The sequence below is a fragment of the Pygoscelis adeliae genome, unplaced genomic scaffold, assembly GCF_000699105.1.
Source record: "Pygoscelis adeliae isolate BGI_AS28 unplaced genomic scaffold, ASM69910v1 Scaffold68, whole genome shotgun sequence".
Classification (NCBI taxonomy): domain Eukaryota; kingdom Metazoa; phylum Chordata; class Aves; order Sphenisciformes; family Spheniscidae; genus Pygoscelis; species Pygoscelis adeliae.
The window spans coordinates 4,715,250-4,738,777 of NW_008825501.1; the positions used below are offsets into that span (position 1 = coordinate 4,715,250).

The window sequence follows — 23,528 nt, forward strand, 5'->3', positions numbered from 1 at the left end:
GTAGGAAATGCAGGAGAAGGCTCTGGGTGTGGGAGGTGGTGTTTGCCCCTGGTAAATGCCAGCGGAGTGGGACAGCTAGCAGCTCTGTGCTGCTGCTAGAAATCCAGGAAGGCTCTCTGTCTGCTAGGGGTTATGCGACTGGCTCATGCTGGCTTTGCGGAGTACCAGCAGCCGAATCCTGCTGGGCCCTTGGCGGCTTGCCTGGGTATTGAAAAACATCTGCACTATCTTCCCCTTGCTGTGCTCGTGTACTGTTACAGCAGCCTTAGCTGTGCATGGGCTGAGGACAGGAGGGACCTGGTCACAGCTCTAACTTCCTAACAGCCAGCGGAGCAGGGAAGGCAGTGCAGCCTCATCTCATGGTATTGGGTTGTAGTGGTCCTCCTCCCTACACAGGGGGCAGATGGAGAGCCTGGCTTTCTGCTGGGATATCAAATGTCATCAGGAGCAGGCTCACCAAACAGGTTTCCAGCCCTGCACCATACATGGGCAGTGTGGACAAGCTGAATTCAGGTCTGATCTGAGCTTTAGCTGCCACCCCTTCACAAGCATGTGAACAGTCATGATGATCTGTAGTCAGATTAGGTCCTTGAGGTTTGTATTGTGTCACCTTCCCTATGCTGATGGCCAGGGTCTGAAGTTCATAAATATTTGCTCTATCCTTAGCTTAAGTTTTGACTTTACGTGATGCAGCACAAACTTGTTTAAAGAAGTTACCGGCGTCCAGAATCCATGAATGCGTTAGGTCTGACTCTGCTGTTGTGGTTACCTTTTTCAGGACTATATTACTGAGTGTAATCTCTTTGCTTAATGAGCCCAACACATTCTCTCCTGCCAATGTGGATGCATCAGTCATGTTCAGGAAATGGAGGGACAGTAAAGGAAAAGACAAGGAATATGCTGAAATCATAAGGTAAGCTTTGCCATGTGTGATGCTGTGCCATGTGTGATTCCTCCTGCTTTGAATTCTATGAAACAGGCTGCTTGCAGAATTTGCTGAAACCAGCTTCTCGCTGTGGTTGCTCCTTTGGAAATGAATTTTACCGTTTTATTCCAAGTCCATGCTTCTGGTCCCTCTAGGTTTTTCAGCACACAGAAGTGGTGCAAACTTCGGGAGCAGGAGGACTGGGCTGATATGTCTTTAAATTGTTCTTTTTTTCAGACTAATCTGGCATGATGCTCTGCAAAACCTATTGACTGCTGGTAAATCCCAGTCGAAGTCCCCGCTTGCCTTTGAGTGCTGCCTGCATTGCTTGGGATGTGATTCAAACAGACTGCATCCTACTAATTCTGTGCTTAACGCACTCATAAATCATAAACTTGTCCCTCCAATTCGAAGGAATATCAGTGGGATTTGGCAAGCGCTTGCAAAGCTGGGTTTGATTAGCTGGAAGCACTGTTCAGTCTTGACTGTCCTTTGCTGATAAGTTCATGGTCCATCAGGTGCTATAGGGAGATGATGTAAACTTGAGCCAGGCTTGCTGCAGAGGAGCGGATGGGCAACCCGTACTGCAGTGGGACCGCTGTCACGCTTGGCTGGTGGAAGACCACATCTGCATTGACTCTGCTAGCTGGGCGTGCAGGATATACCCCTGGTTGGAGCTATGCAGGGCAGTCGGTCTGTGCGAAGAGTCTCACTGGGAGGTTATCTGAGTCCCTTCCAGCTCCCTTGGCTTCAGTGGAGCTGGATGTACTCCATAACAGAGTGTGGCAGACTGATGAGCAGGTGGGTGGGGGTGAAGGGACAGGCTGCCATCTGCTCCTCTCCCTGCTGGGAGGCAGCGAAGGCCAGCCACAGCTGACAGCCCAAGAGCTGCTGGGAGGCAGCAGCCAGAGCCTGTCCTGGGGTGATGGGAAACACTTGTCTCCTGGAGCCCCAGGCAGTGCCAGGGTTATGGCTGCGTCTCAGGGTGCAGCTACATGCTCTGACGGCTCTTGCCCTCCATTGGGAGCTCAGAGCTGCCAGACGCTTGTGGGAATTGTGTTTTTGAGCACACTGGGGTAGAGTCATCAGAGGTGGAGTCAGTAAGTCATCTTAGGAAATCCCTGACCATCCCTTCTGTAGCAAATGTAATGAAATTTTCTGAGCTCTGGCAGGTCTCTAATGCGGAGTCCTGTAGAATAACTGATTTCATATGTTGCTGAGAGCGTGCGTGCTGCAAACGCTCTTGGAGTACTCCCAAGCCTGGGGCTGCGGGAACTAAATCTGTTTCTAGTGCTGCTTGTGGTGCTTCAGCCAAACATCAGCTCTCCTGACTCCGAGCTGCCAGGAGGGCTGGGCAGGGGCTGGGGCTGGCCGGGAGGTGGGGAGTTGAGCCGTGCTGCCGCCGGCACACAGCCCCGCTCACGTTCCTGTGTCCTCCTCCCCACAGGAAACAGGTTTTGGCTACCAAAGCCGAGGCAGAGAAGGATGGCGTGAAGGTCCCCACTACGCTGGCAGAGTACTGCATCAAAACTAAAGTGCCTTCCAATGACAACAGTTCAGATTTGCTTTATGACGACTTGTACGACGATGACATTGATGATGAAGACGAGGAGGAGGAGGATGCCGACTGTTACGATGACGATGATTCTGGCAATGAGGAGTCGTGACCTGCTCCCTCTATGCCCCTGTACTGCCCTGCCGACTCAGGCCAGAAGGGAGCAGCGGTAACCTAGCAGCAGTCCAGCAAAAAAGTGTGGGGGGGGGATCAAAAAACTTTTTGTCTCCTGCTGTCTCCTGTTGTATGGATCTGTTTGCTCCTTTTTTATGGACCTCTTAGAGACCCTCCACAGAATGTCTGAATTCTTGCATTCTTAACCCTTTCATCACTGTATTATGATTTCTTTTTAAAAAAGAAACTCCCCTTTTCACTTCTACGAAACGCTCACAGCGAAACAGGTTTGCTCGCGTTTAGATTCTTGAATTAAATACAGTCTTGCATTGAGATGTTTAATGTATTTAAAGCTGGAGCAAACCCACTGGAAGCTGGGTTTTCGGGAGCTCAAGTGCTGCATTTACTGGGAAGAAAAAAAAAATCCACACAAAGCAAATTGCCAAGGTTTAGCTGCTCCATTTACAATAATAGCGTGTGTACATTCGTTTAGCCTTGTGGTGATGGCTTTTCCTTTATAAGGTGTGGGGCGGAGAGTGTAAGCTACTGTGTGTTGAGCTTGATGGGATGTCACTGAAAGGTACAGTATTCCTTTTCAGCCTGCTCAAGTTAGGAAATAGCTGGCCCCTGGAGCACCAGAGGGCACAGTCAGCTTTGTCTCTGAAAAAGGCTTGTGATATGAACCCTAAAATAAACACTTAAGACTTCATGTCTGTACAGCTGAGCCCTGGGTTGCTATTTTTTTTTTTCAGACTAGGTTGGGGTTGAAAAAGTTCAGTTTAGCTGTGCTGCTGAGATTTGCTGCCAGCTGCCCCTCTCCGGAGTGAGGAGAACAGACATGCATCCTGCTGCCCATCCTCAGCTTCTTTTTTGGCAGTGGGAGAGACTGATAGCTTCCTGCCCCAGTGCTCGCTAGCAGCCCTTGCTTCCTGCAGCCCAAATCCAGTGCTGGCCTGAGCCTTCTTTCTGCTGCTTATGTCAGTCACGCGTTGGTAAATGCAGCTCTGCTGCAGCCCTGCGGGCTCTGTGGGGTCGGCAGAAGTTGAAGCTGCCTTTGGTGCCTGCCTGGGGTGGCCAGGCTGTCTCTGTGCCTGCAGTGGCTGCTGGGGCACGGGGCAGAGGGGATGCATGTGTGCTGGGCTCTCCCCTGCCTGGCTGGCTGGGGCATGGGTGAGCGTGTGCAGCCCCACAGGAGAGAGAGGGGTACACAGCGCTTTCAGGCTGGAAGACAAGGCCAGGGGCAGGGTTTGACAGGCTATTTAGCAGCATGCTTCAGCTGGTGCACTGAGCTCAGCCTCCTGCATGTTTTTGGGAGCTCTTGGCAGAGCTTAGGGCCCTCCCTCGTGGGCAGGGGGGGATCCTGCATGCTCGTCTCTGCAGAACCCTCTTCCTCAGTCCCTCAGCACCCTCACCCTGTTGCAGTGTGCTCTTCTTGTTCAGCTGTGGTGCAGTGGCCTGAATTCACCTTTCGCATGATCCCTTGATCAGCAGCCAGCCCTGCCCTCCTGCGCTGAGCCCTGGCACCTCCACCAGGAGCAGGTCTGAGGTGCTGGCTCTGCTCGGGCGAGACCCTCCATTCCCACAGGTACAGAGGCAGTTACCCTGATAAGAGCTGCGGGCTTGGGCATTTGTTTATGCTGCCCCTTTGTATATCTCAGGGTTTTCAATGGTACTTCACCAGCTGCGGTCCCTTGAGAGGTACTTTGGTGGGAGTAAACTTTGTTCTGTGATCAGCTGTGGCTTGCCCTGGGGGGATGAGTGGGATGTGAGTGAGCAAGCTCAATGTGTGCTGCCTGGAGGGAGAGGAGGGGAAGGCAGCCCCTGGGGAGGGGAGGAAGGCTGGTGGGGCTCTTTTTGAAGTGAGCAAGGCAGATGTGTGTTCAAAATGCTGCTTGGCTGGGATTTGCTGCTGCAGGGACAGTCCCTGCTCCTCTGCCCCAGGGTGTGCTGGTGGTGCATCCCTCTACTCGGCAGGGGGAAAAGGCAGCCCAGGTGGTGATACCTTGTCCCTCAGCGCTCCCTGCAATGGTCTGCCCTCCTGCTTGCATGTTACCTGGGGAGGCAGCTGGACCCTTCCCGAAATGTCCCACATGGGCTGCTTCAGCTTGTCCTTCCAGCAAGGACTGACTCAGCCCCTGGTGCTTTCTGGAGCCAGCAGCGGGGCTCCCCTGCATCTAGTGATGGTGTGGGGCACCCCCCAGCTTCACTCCAGCCCGGCAAGGGCAGTGCCAGTGTCGGCAAGTGGGTCCCTGGGCCTCCTGGCTGCAGGACTGGTCTCGGGGCTGGACAGGGACACTGACCTCCAGCTTTTGGGGGGTGGGGGGGCTGTTGGGGGATGGAGGAGCAGAGTATGGCAACGCTGGCTGCGCTGATGACTTGGTTTGAAATGAGGATACTGCATCTTTCAGGATTTCCCTTGTACTTTTGACCGTCTTCACTGTATACTCTCCAGTGACTTGTATTTTCAAGCTTGGTGTTGTAAGATGCATTATCATGACTCTTCTGTTACCCTTTTTTAAAGACAAAAAGCAACCTATTTTGAGAGCTCCTACATGAACCAGACTAAATTTCTCTTCCCCGTTGTCCTGTGCAGTGTCATTGCTTGTTGACTTGCTGGTTTCCTTTTTTTGAGATACAAACTGAAGTATGAGGTTGGTTTTTTTTTTTTTTTGAAACTATTTAAGAGATTGCAGAAAAATGTTTACCTGACCTGTGTATTCTGGTTTTTTTCTTAACCCTTTTCTCCTGTCTCAGCCAATATTAGCGTTTACATTTGCAACTACAAGCCCCTTCAAATGCAGTTTTCAACCATTCTGAAACCAGCAGGGTACACTAGATTTTCTTAGTAGTTTTCTTAGCTGAGATCCCAGATGTTTTCCTTTTTTTCTTCAGTATAATTTACCAGAAAGAATTAACTGATGCATTTTTTGTGTTGTCTTCCCCTTCAGTAGTTATATTTTGTCTTTTCTGCACATCTGTCCACTAATAAAAATGTGAAATGAAAAGATCCCTGTACTCTTTACTTCCCTGTTAATTGAGCTGAGTTATTGGCATGGGTTATTTAAAGCTTTGAATAACAGCTGTTCACAAGTTCAGTGCTGCTCCAGTATCAATGCCTATACATAAATATCTATAAGGTTATTAGAAAAGAAAGCTGCTGTTTGATAGCTGCCTGCCTAAACCTAAGACTAAAGAACGAACTGATTTAGAGAAGTACTTGGCAACACGGGCTTTGCTGTTACATTTAGTCTTCCTAAGTCAGGAAGGGGGAGACCAGCAGGAAGATGGTTCGTGGTCTCAATTGGCTGCAGCAGGGACAGAGGACTGGGGGAAAGCTGCTGCTGCCAGGGGGCTGGGGTTCCGCGGGTGGCCAGTTCCCTGGCAGGGCAGGAGCACAGTGCTCCTGAAATGGTCAGACAGGGCAGGGGGGGGCTTGCTTGCTGGGGGAGGGGCTTTGACTTCATGCAGAAAGCTAGCGGAGGACTTCTTGAGGTCATTACTGCCAACCCTGCAAGGTGCTGGCCCTGCCTGGCCCATGCTGCTCCCTGCAAGCTGAAGAGTGGAGAAGTTTGTTTTTGCAGTGCCTCACTGCTGCAGTCAAGCTAAAATTGGCAGGACAAGTGTACAGGAGTTGCACTGGCTGCACTTGGCACTGTTTGCAGCACAGCAACTGCTGAGTCAAATGTGGTTGTGGCCTGAGCGCTTTGGCTTCACAGCCGCACGGGCGGAATGGTGATGGCATTCCAGAGCTGCATTCCCAGAGGAGTCTCCATATTGGAGAATAGGACTGAGAGGGATGCTGCTGTCTGGGCCTTCTGACTTGGATGGGGCTTGCTTGTATCTCCTGCCTGGCTCCTACAGCACTGGGCTGCCCAGAGCTGCCAGTAGCTTCTTCATCCAGCAGAAGGTGTGGTACCGAAGGCAGGACAAACTCTCCAGCGAGAACAGAAGGGTTTTTTTTTTTTTTGTTTTTTTTTTTTTTTTTTTCCCCCCCTTTCCTTGATGGCTGAGTGCAGCTGACCAAGTGACCTTGGCTCTACCATGAGACTGTGTGGAACAGGGGATTAGAGAGGAAATTGCAGCAGAAGAGCCCTGCTGGAACCAACAGCGTAAAGAAATGGGAAAACACCCTGTTTAGTCTGACCTGGCGAGGAGGGGAGCCTGCGTGTGGCTGACTGCACAGTGCTGCCTGCAGGCAGGACCCCAGAGCAGTTGGGAAGGTGCTGGCATTGCCTTTGCGGCCTTGGGCTGGGGAAGAGGAGGGTGCTGGAGGGCAACACAGCCCATCACCTGCTGGCATGGAAGCGCTGCCCTTCCATGCCAACCTGGATTTCTATAAACAAGGAACTAAGTGTGTGAAGATGGTTTTGGGGGAAGTTTGTTTTCCAAATAGCCCCTGTGAGACAGCAGCTCTGACCATGGGTAAATGAGGTGCCACTGCTGTAAGCCCTGTGGGCTCAGATGCTGGTGCAGCCCCTGTACAGGCTGGCAGTAAGTCCCCAGCCTGCAGAAACATTTTTTTCCTCCTTGACATTCAGGCCCCAAAGCCAAGGGCTTGCAGCAGCTGCTGAAGTTTGACCAGTATCAAAACTTGAGCTGGGGCAGAGCAATGCCAGTGCAGTTCATGTTGTGCTGTTTATGCTGTTGGGCTGGGTGACAATCTGACTTCTTCCAAGCCAACTGGGTCTCACAGGATCTGAGCGCTGGTGGAAGTGTGACTCTAAGCAAGAAAAGTGGTTCTCATAGTAGAAGCAGATTTTTTTTTTTCTTTCATGTGTGTCTTGAAACAGAATTGGGAAGTGCAAAAAAAGCCCCTCACCTGCTGCGTGGACACATACAGCTTCACGTTTACCCACCTCCTCTGCTGCGCAGGGCCAGGATGCTCAGGAGGAGGAGCCTGGGGCAGGAGCCATCCTTCAGGAGCCCTCACCACTGACCTTCCTCCTGGTGGAAGCCATGAACCTCATGGGCAAAGCAAGAGAGGGCAGTGCTGCAGCTGTGCTCCCTCCTTACCTATCCCAGCTGCTCCGCCGGGACTCGTACAGAACACAATGCCAGAGGACACCAAAGGCAGAGAGGTGATGTTTATGGCAGGAGTCAAGGTGCTGCCTGCCCAGGATCCCAGCCCTGCTGCAGGTGCCTGTAAGCTCTCAGCAGCAAGGTGCACCCACCTTGGTCATGGTATTCAGCATCCCCTGTAGACCCATCCACTGCTCTTACCCTCCCAGCTGAGCTTTTGTTGCAGGAGCAGGTGGAAAGGGACAGGCTATAAAAGCAAAACTGCTGCTGGAGCCTTTGAAAATGCAGACAAACACCAGTGATACGCTTAGATCTTTATTAGGTGGAGGAAGGGCTAAAAAGAAATGAAACTCCTAAAACATTCACCGCACTGGTGCAGGACAAGAAGGACCAGGAGTTGCCTCCAGGGTCTTTGTTTTTAAAAAAAGTGGGGAGGGACAGGTGAAGTTTCCATCCAGTAGCTCTGGCTTTCCTGGGCAGGGTGGCTCAGGGCAAAAAGAGGTACAAGACACAGCTTATACTTTTATTTAAGAAACCGCTACATAGTTTTTGCCTCTAATGATGCAAAGGAGGTTCCAGGACACACTGAGCCATCCAAAGTCTCTTGCTAGGGCAACAAACAAAAAAAAAAAAAATCCCACAAACAAAAGAAAACCCTGTCTTTTTTTTGTTGTTGTTATTCAAAAATTGAAAAATAAAAAGGTGAGGCTGTAGCTCAGGGCCACAGTGACCAAACTGCCCACAAGAGTTCATCTTCCACAGCAAGAGGGAGGGTGGAGATGAAAGAAAGGGGAAGGCCCACAAAAAATTTTTTTTTTTTTTTTCCTCTTTAAAGTAACAGCTATATTGGGGGCTGGGGGCAGAAATCAAACCAGCAGAACACATCTTGATTCTTTGGCGGGGGGGGAGGGAGCAGGCCTCCTTATTTGCCTGAATTTAGAACTGCATTAAATAAATGGGCTCCAGCTCCAAAAAAAATGGCGCAGTTTGTCTTTGACAGAGTTACAAAGCCCACAGAGCTCAAAAAAAACAAGGAAGGATGCCCTGGTGCAGATGGGAAATGAATAATTAGTTTTCCTACAAAGAAAATAAAACAGGCTGCAAGATGCAGAAAACCACATTTAGGCTCTATTACATTTACAAATACATACATAAATATATTACATACAACAGCAACTCAAAGAGGAAGCGGGCGAGTCACACAGAGAATGGCTGGCTGGCTGCAGTTCTCCCCGCACAGACGTTTGGCTGAGCAGTTACTTCTTCTCCTAATAATTCCAGGAATAGGCTTCGGCTTTTTTTGTTTCTCTCTTTTCTTCTGTTTTTTCTCCTCCTTTCATTCTCTCCCCCCTCCCCGGTTTTGGATTTAGTTTGTCCAGTATGGAGAAGTGCCATAGGCGGTTTTGGTTGCCTGAGACTTTTGCTGCATGGTGCTGGGTTGGTTGCGTTGGCCAGATCCACCCTAGAAATCAGAAGGGAAGGAGACACGGGCATCAGCGCACCCAGGAAGACAAGCCCATCTGAACGTCACCAGAAGAGCTGCCGCCCCTGGGGACAGCCCTGACACCCACCAATGTAGTGATGCTCCCCCCCGAATGGATCTGTTTCTGCTCTGCAACATCTCCGCGTCTTGCAATCCAGGACGAACGGCCACAGAGACACCAAGCAGGAGCACGGGGACGCACCATCCCACCGCCCCCCACCCAAGACAGGTTCAAGCACAAGGAAGGAGAGGAGCAGGACTGGGGACAGCAAAGGAGCTCTCTCAAGGTGAACGGAGGTGGTGCACCAGCCAAGGATGTCACACATTCGGAGGGAGGTGTCATTTCCTATTTCTGGACTCTAAGGTAAAACACACTGTTTTTTCAGGGAAAGAAAACACATGGGCTAGTGAAACCAAATCAGAAATCGGAGCCAACATGCAACCTGCAAGGGGATGCTTGATTTTTCCCCCAGAGTTACAGTACAAGTGCTCTCGTCTTGCTCTCTTGCTGCAGCCAGGGGACAGCAGTTCCTTGGCTGTCCCCTGGCTTCACACCTCACAGCCCATCTCTCCACACCCCACATCAGGATGGCCTCTTCACAGAATCACAGGCTGGCTGAGGCTGGCAGGGACCTCTCGAGGTACCTTGTTCAACCCCTCTGCTCGAGCAGGGTTACTTAGAGCTGGTTGCCCAGGACCATGCCCAGACAGCTCCAAGGATGGAGACTCCACAACCGCCCTGGGCAACCTGTGCCTGTGCTTGGTCACCATCCCAGTAAAAAAGTGTTTCCTGATGTTCAGAGGGAACCTCCTGTATTTCAGTTTGTGCCCATTGCCTCCGGTCCTGTCACTGGGCACCACTGGAAAAAGCCTGGCTCCATCCCCTTTACACTCTCCCTTCAGGTATTTATAGACATTGGTAAGATCCCTCTTGAGCCTTCTCTTCTCTAGGCTAAACAGTCCCAGCTCTCTCAGCCCTTCCTCACAGGAGAGATGATCCAGTCCCGTCATCATCCTTGTGACCCTTTGTTGGACTCTCCAGTGTGTCAATGTCTCTCTCATACTGGGGAGCCCAGAACTGGACACAGGACTCCAGCTGTGGCCTCACCAGTGCTGAGCAGAGGGGAAGGATCAGCTCCCTCAACCTGCTGGCAATACTTTGCCTAATGCAGCCCAGGATACCATTGGCCACCTTTGTGGCAAGGGCACACTGCTGGCTCATGGTCAACTTGGTGTCCACCAGGACCCCCAGGGTCTTCTCTGCCAAGCTGCTTTGGCCCCCAGCATATACTGGTGCGTGGGGTTGTTCCTCCCCAGGGGCAGGACTTTGCACTTCCCCTTGCTGAACTTCATGAGGTTCCCTCCCCAAGCTGGTCGATGGCATCGAGTCTGTCAGTCTGCAATCATTGTCAAGGCCCTTTCCCAATGAGCAAAGCAAAAACCAGAAGGAAGCAAAAACCCCCGAGACCCTGCTGGGATGCGGGTGGGAGCAATCTGCCCTCAGGCACGCTGTAGAGGCAGAAGGGGCCGACTCACCTGCCCATCTTGCTGAAGATGGTGATGCAGCATCTGGGAATGAGGCTGCTGATGTGCAGGCAGGATATGGAGAAACGGGGCTGGAGCATAACCCGGGGCAGCACCAGGGTTCAGGGGCCCAGTCGATCCGAGAGCAGAGGGCAGGCTGAAAGGAGGCGGCGTGCCAGCGTGGAATCCCTGCTTGTCAAATGTCTGCACGGGAGGCGAGGGGGACAGCGTCAGAGACTGGTGTGAGCAGCCCCACAGTGGCCAGACAAGAACAAGAGTGGCCCAAACACATCACCTGAACCTTTCACCAACCGCGAGACCAAGCCAAGTCACATTGAATACCTGTGGGCACTTCACCACATGAGTTTCAGCTCCTGTTCTCACCCATATTTCTGCACTAATGCCTCCAACATTTTATTTTATTTTTATTTCCACAGCTACTGTGTTCCTTTTTTCCCTGACCTCTTTTTACTCAGTGGGACATGGGATGGCAGCAGCTGCCTGAAGTCAGTCCTTCACACATTGCGGGGCCTCAGGCTGGAATTACTTGACCTACCCAGGGCAGCCCAACAAAAACAAGAACTTGCAATAAGATTTTCCTTCCCGTGGCCAAAGCTTGACCCCTAATGCTAAGCATCTGGCTGAGAGCTGGCTTCCTACCTGGAAGCATGGATCACAGCCAGACACCGATTCCTCCAGCTGAGGGTGCAAGAAGAAGAAAACAGGAGCTGGACATAAGCCCACTGCACACCACAGCTTGTCAAAGCGCTTTCTGCTTTCCCTGGGAAGCTGTACGCTGAGCAATGGCCACAGGAAAGCATGGGACAGGGACCCTCGGGTGTTAGGGGTGGGCACTACTGACTGGTCTGTCTGGTGAAAAGCAAACGGCCTTTCAACTCACCTGCTTTAGGGGCTATTTTGACTAAAAACATTAGCACCATCACATTTCATTTGCACCCAGGACACAGCTCGCATGGGGCAGCGTGCGGCAGCACAGAGTGCTGTGCCTATGCCAGCAGCTGCCGTCAGGAGCTGACATGGGAGAAATGGTGGGACAGAGGGAGAGACTCCTCTCCAAGAGAAAACAGAGCCAGCCTAAGAAATGCCATGGCCTGCTGACCCTGAGAGCGATCAGCCTGGGAACAGGAGGGGAGCCACTGGCCTGGCCTCAGGCCATGAGGGAGGAGTGTCCAGCATTGCTTACCTGAGTCTTGTTATAGACTGAGCCACTGATATCAGGCACACCTGTGTTACTTGAGGTCACAGAAACACCTGGAAAACAAAAAAACCACCCACAATGAGAACGTCAACCACCACCCAGCATGAGCCCCATGCTTGGCTCCTGGCTCCTCCGGCGGCCTCAGTGGATGGACCTTCATCCGCAGCCGCTGCACCACACGCCCTGCTGCTGCTGCCGGCCAGCCCTGCAGGGTTCTCCGTGCTCTCAGACCCACGGCACCCCACATGGGAACAGAAGTAAGGGCTTGGCTCCTCACTCCTGCTGCAAAGCAGGAAACCAGCCCACTGGGATAAATCACCCACATCCACAACCCAGCGGTTACCTTCTTGGATTCAAATGCACTTCACCAGGCAGCAGCTGGCTGTACCGAACACTCATTTAAGCTCACGAAAAGCCAGCTTTCCCCTAGGATTAGGGATGCATTTGGCTCTATCGCAGCATTCAAGAGCTTTCCAGTAGTGCGCTGAGCAATGAGACTCATCATCTGCTACACATTTGAGCCCTTGTCCTCTCACATCCTGCAGAAGGGTGAGGTCTGCAATGCTCCTCTGTCCTGAGAGAATTAATATCGCTGATTCAGGCTGGCTTCCACCTGGACCATCTGGTGCCACAACAGGCTCAGAAACACTCACTTACCAGCGAGGTGGCTCTCAAACCAGCCACTTATTCACAGTCTTATAAAGATTGGCTCTAATAATTTCACTTGGATCAGAATAAAACCAGCGGTTCCTTTGGCCAGCGAATCAGAGGACTGGACTCAGAGGGTGTGCACTGCTCTAAGGTTGTACCCTTCCTAGGACATTGCTCCTTTTTGGATTGCTCCTCCACAGAGGAGAGCGTGATCAACTCTTGGCTGAAGACAGTCCAGTTGGTGTTTCAAATGCACAGCAAATGCTTGGTATTTGCTTAAGCCCAAGGATGAACTAGTTAGTGCTAAGCAGTTCAGTGTACATTTCTCAGGTCTAACCAGCATGTGCAGAATAAAGCTTTCACATAAGCTGTATAAATTATTCAGCCTTTACAGTCCCAAAGGCAACATTTCCAGGCATGAAACAATGCGATGAGTTACAGGGTGTACAGACAGCAGCTGAAACAGCCCAGAGATGTGTGAACTGCCCTGCTCACCCCTAACACACAGCTATCTCAGGTGCCTACCAAGAAACTCAAAGTCTAGTCATCATTTGGCAGAGGACCATTTCAGCAGCAGCATCCAACTGCTTAGGCTTCAAAAACACGGCACTGCTGCAGGATCACTATTCTTCAGCAAAGAAAACTTTGGCAGAGGAATCAGTTCACCATCTCTCCCATGTATAATTGTGGACAAAGCTGCGCATCAGCCGCACAACTCCTTATGCAAAGTTCAGCCATGAGGTTTAGAAGGAACACTTGGGCCATTAAAAAAAGCATTTTGTATACGGGAGATGGAGAAACAGCTTGGATCGTGACCCTGTTTAGAGCTGGCTGCTGTGTTGACTGCACAGCACTGGCAATACTGGGAGTTTGCCCTACTAAATCCCACTCAAGCAACCTCAAGTCTCATGTGTTACCTTTCCCAGGTCCAGTGCCAGCAGATTTGTTTTGTGCTTGAGATGACCCACTGTAGCCTCCTTTGCTGTAATCTCCAGCTGCCGTTCCCTGCGTTAAGTCATCATAGCCTGCCGGTGTGTACAAGACAAGGTGTTACAGTGTGCAAGCAGCTCTGCAGACGCTCATGTGAAAAGCGCAGCGGTAAGCATACCTCCTCCATAGCCGTGCTGCCCATAGCCACTTGCTTGCTGGAAAGGAGTCGACGCGGTGTTCAGGTTGACCCCGTGCTGTTTAGCAGATGCTGGAGGTACCTGGACAAAGGAAGGGAACAAAAGGTGCTGTTAACCAGGCACACAAAACACAAGCTCCCTCTGCCATCTAGTGGGGAAGGCACTTCCCACCTCACGTGGGAAATATCTGGAGTTGGGAGCACTGGGATGGCACGGGACATGGCACTCACGCTTCCAGCAGTAACTTGCTGTAATGGATTTGTGCAAGCCCCAAGTTTTCTGCTAGAGCTGCCCCTCTGATTGCAGTGCAACCCTGTCTCAGAACAGGCTCCTATTTCATACGCTGTATGTAAACAGCAAATTCTTACCCACAAACCCAAGAAGGAGCAACCACAGTGCTCTCCCTCCAGAATCAAACGAAATATCAATTCCTGCCTGAGGCTGTTTCATAAAACACTGTCCTACAGGGCCCTAAAATAGACTCATCTACCCTTCTGCCTGGAGCATCACCTCTTCTCAAATAACCTTCTTCCTCCTGAGACTATCAGCACTGCTCTCTGACTTAATGGGGTCTGCTCCACCCTCGAAAGAATTTCCTGGGCACTCTCAGCTTGCTGGCTCAGCTTTGGGTCTCCCCTTGACTCTCCAGAGACTGGTAAGGGCTTTCAGGAACACTGACTCCATGAGCTGCAGCTGTCTGCTATTTAGAGTAACCTGCGCAGGAGTCCATGAGTTCTGGCCTTTTAAATTTCCTCTTTTCTTGGAGAAGGGACTGCAGTTATTTTCTCATGCTTGCACATTTTCGGAGATCCCTTGCAGACTGGGGAAGATGACTCTATTCCATTCTCATGAGACCCCACCTGAGTACTGGATCCAGCTCTGGGGTCCCCAGTATGAGAAAGACATGGACTTGTTAGAGCAGGTCCAGAGGAGGGCCACAAAAAAATGATCCGAAAGCTGGAACATCTCTCCTATGAAGAAAGGCTGAGAGAGCTGGGGTTGTTCAGTCTGGAGAGGAGAAGGCTCTGGGGAGACCTTACTGCCACCTAACAGTACTTAAAGGGGGCTTATAAAAAAGATGGAGAAAAACTTTTTACCAGGCCCTGTAGCGAGAGGACAAAGGGCAACTGTTTTAAACTGAAAGGGGGTAGGTTTAGATTGGACATAAGGAAGACACTTTTTACGACGAGGGTGGTGAAACACTGGAACAGTTGCCCAGAAAAGTTGTGGGTGCCCCATCTTTGTAAGTGTTCAAGATCAGGCTGGATGGGGCTTTGAGCAGCCTGATCTAGTGAAAGATGTCCCTGCCCGTGACAGGTGGGGTTGGACTAGGGGACCTTGGAAGGCCCCTCCAAACCAAAACAATTCTGTGATTCCAAGATGTAGAAGGTTTGGGCTGGAGAGAGCAAAACCAGAGAGGCACGAAGGGAGGGTTACAGTTCAGGCCGTCACACTTACAAACATGGTTGGCCCATACTGGAATGCACTGGGTACACCGGGCACACCAGCGTAATAAGGTAATCCAGTGTAGCTGTACCCCGGGGGCAGGGTCGGGTTGAGGAAGGGCTGCTGAGTTGTATGGTGAGTCTGCGTCTGGTTCTGCTGCGGCTGGGCGAGTGTGGTAGCAGGAGCAGGGGAGGCAGAATCCCCACGGCCAAATTTTGTTACGTCACCTGTGAAAGAACGAACTGATCAGAAAAGCTATCAAAGCCACTCCAAGAGTGGACGATTCAAAGGATTCAAATCCTCTGAATACAAGTAGACAACTACAGAAGAGAGCACATCCTACACTTGAAAGCCTGCAGTTGTTCACGGGAAGCGCTCTCCCGGTCTCTGTTCCTGACGGCCACAAGGACATTGCCTGTTCGTGGCACAGAACTCTGTACCATGGCTAACCCATTGATGAAATGGAGATACCAATACTTACCTATCTCACATGGTCTGAGCAGATTCATTACTATCAGATCACTGCAATAAAACACGCTAAAAGCAGAAGTATGGTAAATAGCCAAAGAGCAAATGGTTGTTGGGTTAAAGTGTGACTCTCCTGGAGGTTAAACTGATTAGCTAAGCTTCATGGGCTGAAAGCAAGTTAGGATTTACAGGCAGTGATGGGCAAATTTTTGTCAATGTCTGTTTATAAATAGTCAGGCATGACTAGTTAGTTGTCCGGTTCCTCACACCACCAAAGTTCTGGAGACAGTAGCTGAAGGCCAGGAAAGCAAGGCTTGCATCGCGGGCCACCTTATTGAAGAAGTAGGAAGGGAAATTCAGTTACTAACCCAAAAGCAGCCTCCCAAGAGAAGTGATTACGAAGCAGAAAACTCCCGAACACTTGAATTTTCTGGCAGCCTACAGAGCAGCATGCTCACTTGTTTTTAGGGAGATGACACACATCAATCACATCTATCTCATTCCCAATCAGTATTCCTTTTTGTTGGTTACCAAGAAGTATGACAACACTTAATACCACCATTATAAGAATTGTAATGCCTATGGCTACAGTTTTAAGCTGTAATCAGATGGCAGTGGATGAAAACCACTGGCTGAAAATCCTGGATGGCATTAATGTCATCTTTGCACAATGATAACTGAAGAGCAAGAGCAGGAATAAAGAAGGGCTTCTCAGACCACATGCTTTTGCGAATGAAGTCCATTAGATTTGGGGAGGGTGAGGGAGAGCCTGCTAGATGCAGCTCCTGTTGGGAACATACAAGTGCTAAAATAGCAGTAACAAAGTATGAGGGGGTTCTATTCCAGTGCCAAAAAAGGAAAGCAAGCTAGTTGAATTTCAAGAAGAATGATTAAGCTACGGAATATTTTTCAAGCACCTGTATGTGCCCGGGAAGGGCACTAGATGACACTGCTGTTTACATTCGTAACAACCTTGCACTTATTCTCAAAGGCTATCCAACTTACTCCCAGAAGAAGGCACATATGAATTACTGACCAAAACCATGAAGAAACATCTATGTCAGGGTTGAGAGGGAGATGCTCATTTTTGTTTGACTAGTTTGAACTGAAGAGTTTAACTGTTTACAGAAGGAAAAAATGATTGCTCTTTCAGCAACAGCAGGATGACCTGCATTTAGAAACCAGCACATCTCACTTACCACCCTCGTCTTTAAATAGCACTCACCTGAGTATGGGTTGTTAGCAAGGCTCCCATCTCTGCCTGTCAAGGTTGCAGGAGCAGGGAATGTAATTCCGTAGTAATCCTTGGAAAGAGACAGTATCATTTATTAATAGTTGAAACCGTAACAGAGCTGGACAGCTCTTATGAACCCTGTACTATACACATAAGAAAATTTAAAAAGGAATAACTAAAGGAGGTTTGGGCAGAAGCTGACCTTATTGCTTAACAGCAGAGCTGAAGATTTACCTGGATCCTCAAATTCAAAATAAAAACATTTATAGACATTTTAAATATTATATAGAAACACTTCATCTCTTAATGGTAAATTAAAGGCAACGACTAAACGCTTTCCCCTCCCAACCCTCAGCTCTGAGCTTGCACCTTCCAGCGAGACCGCGCCTGGAAGAGCAACAGACCATCGGGGCCAAAGACCTGGGGTCAGGCCGGGACCGTAAACACAACGTCGATGTAGTCTAAAGGTTTCACCCTTGTACCATGCCCTGTTTTCTAAAAGTGGAAATCTCAGCTAGGGAAACAGCACAAACATTAAAAAGAAAAAAAATGGAGAAAGAGTTACTACCAGATGACTGGAAAATTTACTTAAACTACGTTACAGGAGACCTCAGGTCAGTAGTCTCCAAAGTGGGGTGCGCAAGACAATCCATTGGGGTGCATGAAGATAATGTTTTTGATACCATTAATAAATAAAACTTTAAAAAAATAAAAATAGCATTGGTTTAACCTTTCTCTCATCCTTTTTTAATTCTTATTTTTGTGTGTGTTTTATACATATTAGTACAGTAGTGTATATATGTAATTTGGAAATAAAAATATATTGGGGGTGAGTGCTCACAAGTTTTTTACTGATGGGGGGTGTGATCAAAACAGGTGGAGAACACTGCCTTAGATCATTCTTCTAGGTCCTCTACAGGAAGGTAAGGCAGTCCTCACCCTAGAAAGCTTGCACTCCGAGATGACAGGACATGCCAGCAAAAACAAAGCAGCATTTTGTCTTCAGTTTGGACGAAAAAGATAAGTTTGCCCTTCCCTCTCTGGGTGAACTCCACATGCGGGGCTGGTACTCTACTACGTGTTTTCCTCCTAATTCTCATGGTTTACTCCTCACCACCTCCAATCCATCAAGAGCTAATGCTTTAACCACCAACGTATCCCTTTCCACACATTCCCCAACACTGGAAAAACATCCTCCTCCTTCATACCCCTCTCTGCAAATTCCCCATCACCTCAGATGCTTTCTCTGAGTTGACAGCACCTTCCACCTTGCTGCACTTCTGTGCATCAACCCCGTCTCCTACACCCAATCCGCCATCACTGAACATGAAACAAGCCGGCAAAGACTTAGAATTGCAGTTGCTTTCTGTAACTTGAAAGAGTGCCATATTTCATCATCCTTTCCTTCCCAGGTAATTCCACCTTATCAACTCTGGCACGAATCACTTAACAAAACACAACCAAATTCGTATTAAAAATCTTAGCAGGTTACTCAAAAGCAGTGCTCCCGTCTCCTTCTGAGGAAAATGCCACAAAAAGCAGATTGGGAGAAGAGATCTGAACAGGACTCTGTGGATATGAACTGGAACTGACACACTAGCATTTTCCCCTATATAAACTGGACAAAATATATCCAAATCCGCATGAGAGCAGGGTCTAAGGGTTGCAATTATTCCCACTGCCCCTCAGGTGGGGGAAAACCACATCAGCGCTGCATACCCCTATCCCACACACCTCTGCATACACATAGTCAAAACAAAAAATCATTAGAAAATACGAGTGCAAGCCAGTTACCTCTGCACTTCATGCCCACCCATAGGAAAACATCAGAAGAGACACTCTGCTCTTCAAACAACACGGTTATTTCCTGACCTACAGAAGCATGCAGGAAAAGGTGCCTAAAGTCAAAACTGAAATATCAGGAATAGACTCAAAAAGTGAAACAGAAAAGGACTGGAAAATGGTAAGTGAGCTGATGTAACGGATTTAAGCTCCACCAAGCATCTCGCTAGGTACCACGCACACCAGCTAAGGCATTTGTAAGACCTCTGCTACACAGGCAGGCTGCAACAGACTAAGAGAAAAGACAGCATATCCCAATGTAATACACACGCACACAACACAAACACAGTGAGAATTTACAGCATCAACATACACTTTAATTAATTGAGTTAAACTAAAAAAGAACCACCTCCCAAACCTCAGGAGAAACCCCCGTTCTCGCCGTATCAGCCACCACCGTTGCCTCTCGCTGCTGGAAGCTTCCCCGGAAGCAGTGACGATTTGCACTTGGGACTCTGCCCACTTTCACTTTCTAGATGTAAGCGGACCGGCACACCAAAGAGAAATATTCCCATCCACTCCCGCCTCCCAAACACCTAATGTTGCCTAATTTCTACAACAAATTCAAAACACAATAAAAACCCCAAAATCTAGAAATCATTGCATGAACACTTGATGAAAAATCCTTCACAACATCTATGCATTTATTTCTAAATATCCACACACGAAGGACAAATAACTCGAGGGGGAATGACAGATGACCCCAAAAGTATTCTGCAAGGTATTTGCAGGGAGAAGAAAAACTCTTCCACCAGCAAAGCTGCAGATGCTATAGAAAACAAAAAAAAGACTGAGAAACCAAAAATATTTGTCAATAAGAAATAAAGGAAAACATACATTAACTCATATATACAAATAATATCAGAGCACGAAATAAGTAAAATAGATGTTGGTAGGCAGAGAAAAATGAAAATAAAACCCAAGAAAGACAACTCACAAAATAGACAAAAAGGAAGCCCTAAAACTTATCCCCAGCACAGCTGCCCCATAAGCCTCTGCCGTTGCGCTTTCACATCCCCCGCTGAACCGTAACAGCACAGGAGCCGGGCTCCCCACCGCACCCCGACAGCAGCCCTGGGAAAGAAACAGCTCCCCTTCCCTAGGGCAGGGCCACCTCCCGCTCACGCTTTGACAAGCATGACAAAAGCCCTCAGGAGAAAGTAAACGGAAAGCAAAACTGAAAATGGAAACAGGGAAATTCTGTCTAGATGATGATGAAAGGAAACTCGCTGCAACCAGAAAGCGAGGAAGGCAAAGCCGCCGCGCCACATAACGACGGCCACCCGGCAGCACCCCGAGCACAGCGCCCACCCGCACCCCCCCCCCACGCAGCACCCACAGCCCCACCATGGCTGCGCCCGCAACACCACAGCCCTGCCTGCGGCACGGCGCCCCGGCGCTCCTGCTCCTCCTGACGGCTCTCGCCACCGCCACCGCCCTCGCCTGCCACCACCTGCGTCCCCGCGACGCCACCTTCCCCTGGGACAGCCTCCAGCTCCTCCAGGCCATGGCTCCCAGCCCGCCACAGCCCTGCCACCACCAGCAGGCGCCCTTCTTCCCCGACACCCTCCTCCACACCAACCACCCACAGCAAGCCGCCGCCATCGCCCTCCGCATCCTCCAGCACCTCTTCACAACCCTCAGCAGCCCCAGCACCCCCCACCACTGGGACGCCCAGGCACGCCATGACCTCCTCAACAACCTCCAGCATTACAAGCACGACCTGGAGCAATGCGTGCCAGCCAACGGCATGCTCTTCCAAGGCCAAGGGCCCCGCAACCTCCTGCTCAACATCAGCAGATACTTCAGGCACATCCAGGACTTCCTCCACACCCACAACCACAGCGCCTGCGCCTGGGACCACGTCCGCCTCGAAGCTCGCATTTGCTTCCAACGTGTGGACACACTCATACGGCGAATGAAGAGCCGAGACGCTCCTGCCCTCCACCAAAGCCACCTGCGCCAAACGCCCATCCCAAGCCAACGCCAGCAGGCACAGATTGAGCAGAGGCAGCAGCAGCCTGGGCTGGGATTGCTCAGCACTGCTCACACCTCTTCCAGCCAGGAGCCCGCGCTGACAGGGAAACGGGCATGACCACGGCAAGGCTGGGGCCAGGCTGAGGCACAGCCCACACACCCATACCGCGGCCACACCTTCAGGAGGAAATTGCTGTGCTGCACGCTCACGGACAGCTGCGAGGCGATGGGGAGAGGGGTCGTATTTATTATCCACGGCGTTACCTAGCCCGTCCAGACTGCGACCTCCCCTCATGGAGGAGAAGGTCCCCATGGACACTGCGGGACTCTCACGCCAATGACTATTTATCACACAACTCTACCTATCTATCTATCTATTTATTTATTTATTTAGCCGGCCATTAATGTATGTATGTATGTATTTATTTATTTATTTATTTATTCACTTCTTGAAAATAAAGACTTTTAGCAAAACAAAAAGGAAGAAGAAAAGAAAAGAAAAGAGGTGGTCATCATGCATATACCTGACAGGCAGGGATGAGCCTCCCTCCTGCAGCCTGTCCCAACGATGCCTCCTGCCCCGGTCAAAGGCTCCGGGCAGCAGACCACTCTCAAGGACGCACCATGGTCCTCCAAGCCCACTGGCATCTCCCGCTGACGCCAGACCCCCGGAGCACACACTCGCCCAGATAACGATGCCTGCCCTGCACGCTCCTCCTCTCCCACGGCCAGCCCTCTACCTTCCCAACCCTCTCCCACTGCCAAAACATGAAAGGCACCTCCAAAACACCACCCCATTACAACCAACCACTCAGCAATGCCACAGCACTGCTTGGGACCAAGCAGGGTGGCATGGACAAGGTGCACCTCAAAGAGCCCAGGAGGGGACTCACCAAGGCCTGCGGAGATTTGGACAAGGAACGGCACCCCAGTGCTACCAACCCCACCCAAGAAACACCAAAAAGCCACAAAAAACACAGCAGATGCCCAGGACTGCTCATTGCTCTCCTACAATCACCACAGCTGGCCCAGGACGCTCCTGCCTGTGCTCACACACCAGTGGCCATGGGGACCTGCCTCCCTACATAGAGCACATCGGGCTAGGCCTTCTTCACCCCAACACACCCTTAGCAAATAAAAAGATACATCCCCCAGACACCACCACCCAACATGGTCCAAACCATCCAGCACAGACCAGCACAGCATTCCCCATGAAGGAAACCGCCCATGCACCACCAGCACCAGCTGCTCCTTTGCCCTCCAACCACCACCCCAAAAATATCTGCCCCGGGTGCTTTGCCCTCCCCAGGTAAGCCCGAGCAAGACACACAAAAGTTGAGCAGCTCTAGCCTCCTCCCGCACGGGACAAAGAGGTTGCTCTCCATGCTCAGACACACCACCTTCACCACCACATCACTGCAAGGACACTGCTCCGTCCAAACAAAAACGGGCGCTTCCCGTGCAGCTTGAGAGCAAGAAAACAAGAGGCACCAATTGTATTCAGGTACACAGCAGGACCCCTCAACATGCAACTTCCAGGTTGTACTACAGTGCTCCTGATGTTCCTTCTAACAAGAAATGCCCTGTGATGCCAGGCAGGGGGGACCTCATTGGCTCTGTCTTCTCTGAGATGGCTGAAGAAAGCAAACCCTCCTCAGATATAAAAACAGAGGAGGAGAGATAATGACACAAGCCGGAACACAGGGAATTCAAACATGAAAGAATAAACATATTATTATCTTCTTTACCATGAAGGTGATACACCACCAGAAGAGAGATCAGGGAGGTTGTGGAATGTCCATTCCTGGAGATATATCCAAAAGCATCACTGGACAAGGCCATCGGCAACCTCCTCTGACACCACCTACCCTCAGCACCAGACTGCACTCGGGACCTCCAGAGCACAATAGACCATTGAAAAAGAATTTTAAAAATTCAAAGAAATGACGCACAAACAGGGATACAAATAAAAACAGAGAGAGAAACTGAGAAGTTCCAGTAGTATGAGAGCATAACATAAGACACACGCATTTCACCAGGCAAACACTGCAAATTGCAAAAACGGAATCCTTTGTAGAGGACCTTCTCCTCCATCCAGCACAACGAGACAGTGGTCAGGGAAAAATCCTCAACTGGCAAAACCAGCAAAAATCACCCCATATAAAAACGTTTCTGGCTGTGTCTCCTTCATTTTTCAATAAAAAACACCTTAGAAAAGACTTCCTATCCCACATCACGATGAGCTTCAAACCAAGGAAAGGGAAGCAAAGAGATTACAGAACCTTCATCACCAAACATTCAGAGCTCAAGTGCTTAGACCCAGAGCCACCTCCTGAAAGGACATCTGCACTTAGCTCCTCAGATACTTGAGAAATTCTACATTTTACAAAACTCCCAAAGTGTAAAAAGAAATGATGTATTCATAAAAAAACAAAGATGACAAATATACTGAAAGTAAAAAAGCCACAACCAATGCTGGAGCATTACATAAGGAAAAGAGATTTGGGCAGGAAGGGAAATTCAGCGGAACACAAAAGGCATGAGATCTAGCCCGAGAGGGATAAGAGAAACCACAAAAACCCCCACATCACCAGCACAACTGCCCCATGTGTTGCTACCCCTGTGACTTCATATCCCCCATTCAACCACTACAGCCAACGTCGCCCCTAAACGACCTACCCGCAACGTGCAACCAGCACACCACCGCCACCGCCCTCCCCACGCACGGCCACCCCACCAACGCACTTCCCCAAGACCACCACAGCCACCAGCCAAAACTGAAAACCACAGCCGGAAACTCGCTGCAACCAGAAAGCGAGGAAGGCAAAGCCGCCGCGCCACATAAAGACGGCCACCCGGCAGCACCCCGAGCACAGCGCCCACCCGCACCACCGCCAAGCCTGACCAGGCTCCTGACCAGCACCACCCACGCAGCACCCACACC

General features: G+C 50.2%; 2 protein-coding genes across 5 annotated transcripts in view; one reads left to right on the top strand and one right to left on the bottom strand.

Annotated features, from left to right (window-relative positions):
• UBE2R2 (ubiquitin-conjugating enzyme E2R 2) overlaps positions 1–5,599 on the top strand; it is a 71,008-nt gene extending 65,409 nt beyond the window's left edge. Inside the window, exons 4-5 of the mRNA XM_009331562.1 lie at positions 779–913; positions 2,373–5,599. Of these exons, the coding sequence (XP_009329837.1) occupies positions 779–913; positions 2,373–2,592 (355 nt within the window). The 3' untranslated portion in view covers positions 2,593–5,599. The remainder of the gene's footprint in view (positions 1–778; positions 914–2,372) is intronic.
• A 2,315-nt stretch (positions 5,600–7,914) lies between these two features.
• The window catches only part of UBAP2 (ubiquitin associated protein 2), a 95,531-nt gene continuing 79,917 nt past the window's right edge, over positions 7,915–23,528 (bottom strand). For all 4 annotated transcript variants that reach the window (XM_009331541.1, XM_009331543.1, XM_009331545.1 and 1 more), the window contains 7 exons: positions 16,757–16,835; positions 15,076–15,290; positions 13,599–13,698; positions 13,408–13,515; positions 11,825–11,892; positions 10,633–10,824; positions 7,915–9,075 (listed from right to left, as the gene is read on the bottom strand). In XM_009331541.1, the coding sequence (XP_009329816.1) occupies positions 8,980–9,075; positions 10,633–10,824; positions 11,825–11,892; positions 13,408–13,515; positions 13,599–13,698; positions 15,076–15,290; positions 16,757–16,835 (858 nt within the window). In that variant the 3' untranslated portion in view covers positions 7,915–8,979. The remainder of the gene's footprint in view (positions 9,076–10,632; positions 10,825–11,824; positions 11,893–13,407; positions 13,516–13,598; positions 13,699–15,075; positions 15,291–16,756; positions 16,836–23,528) is intronic.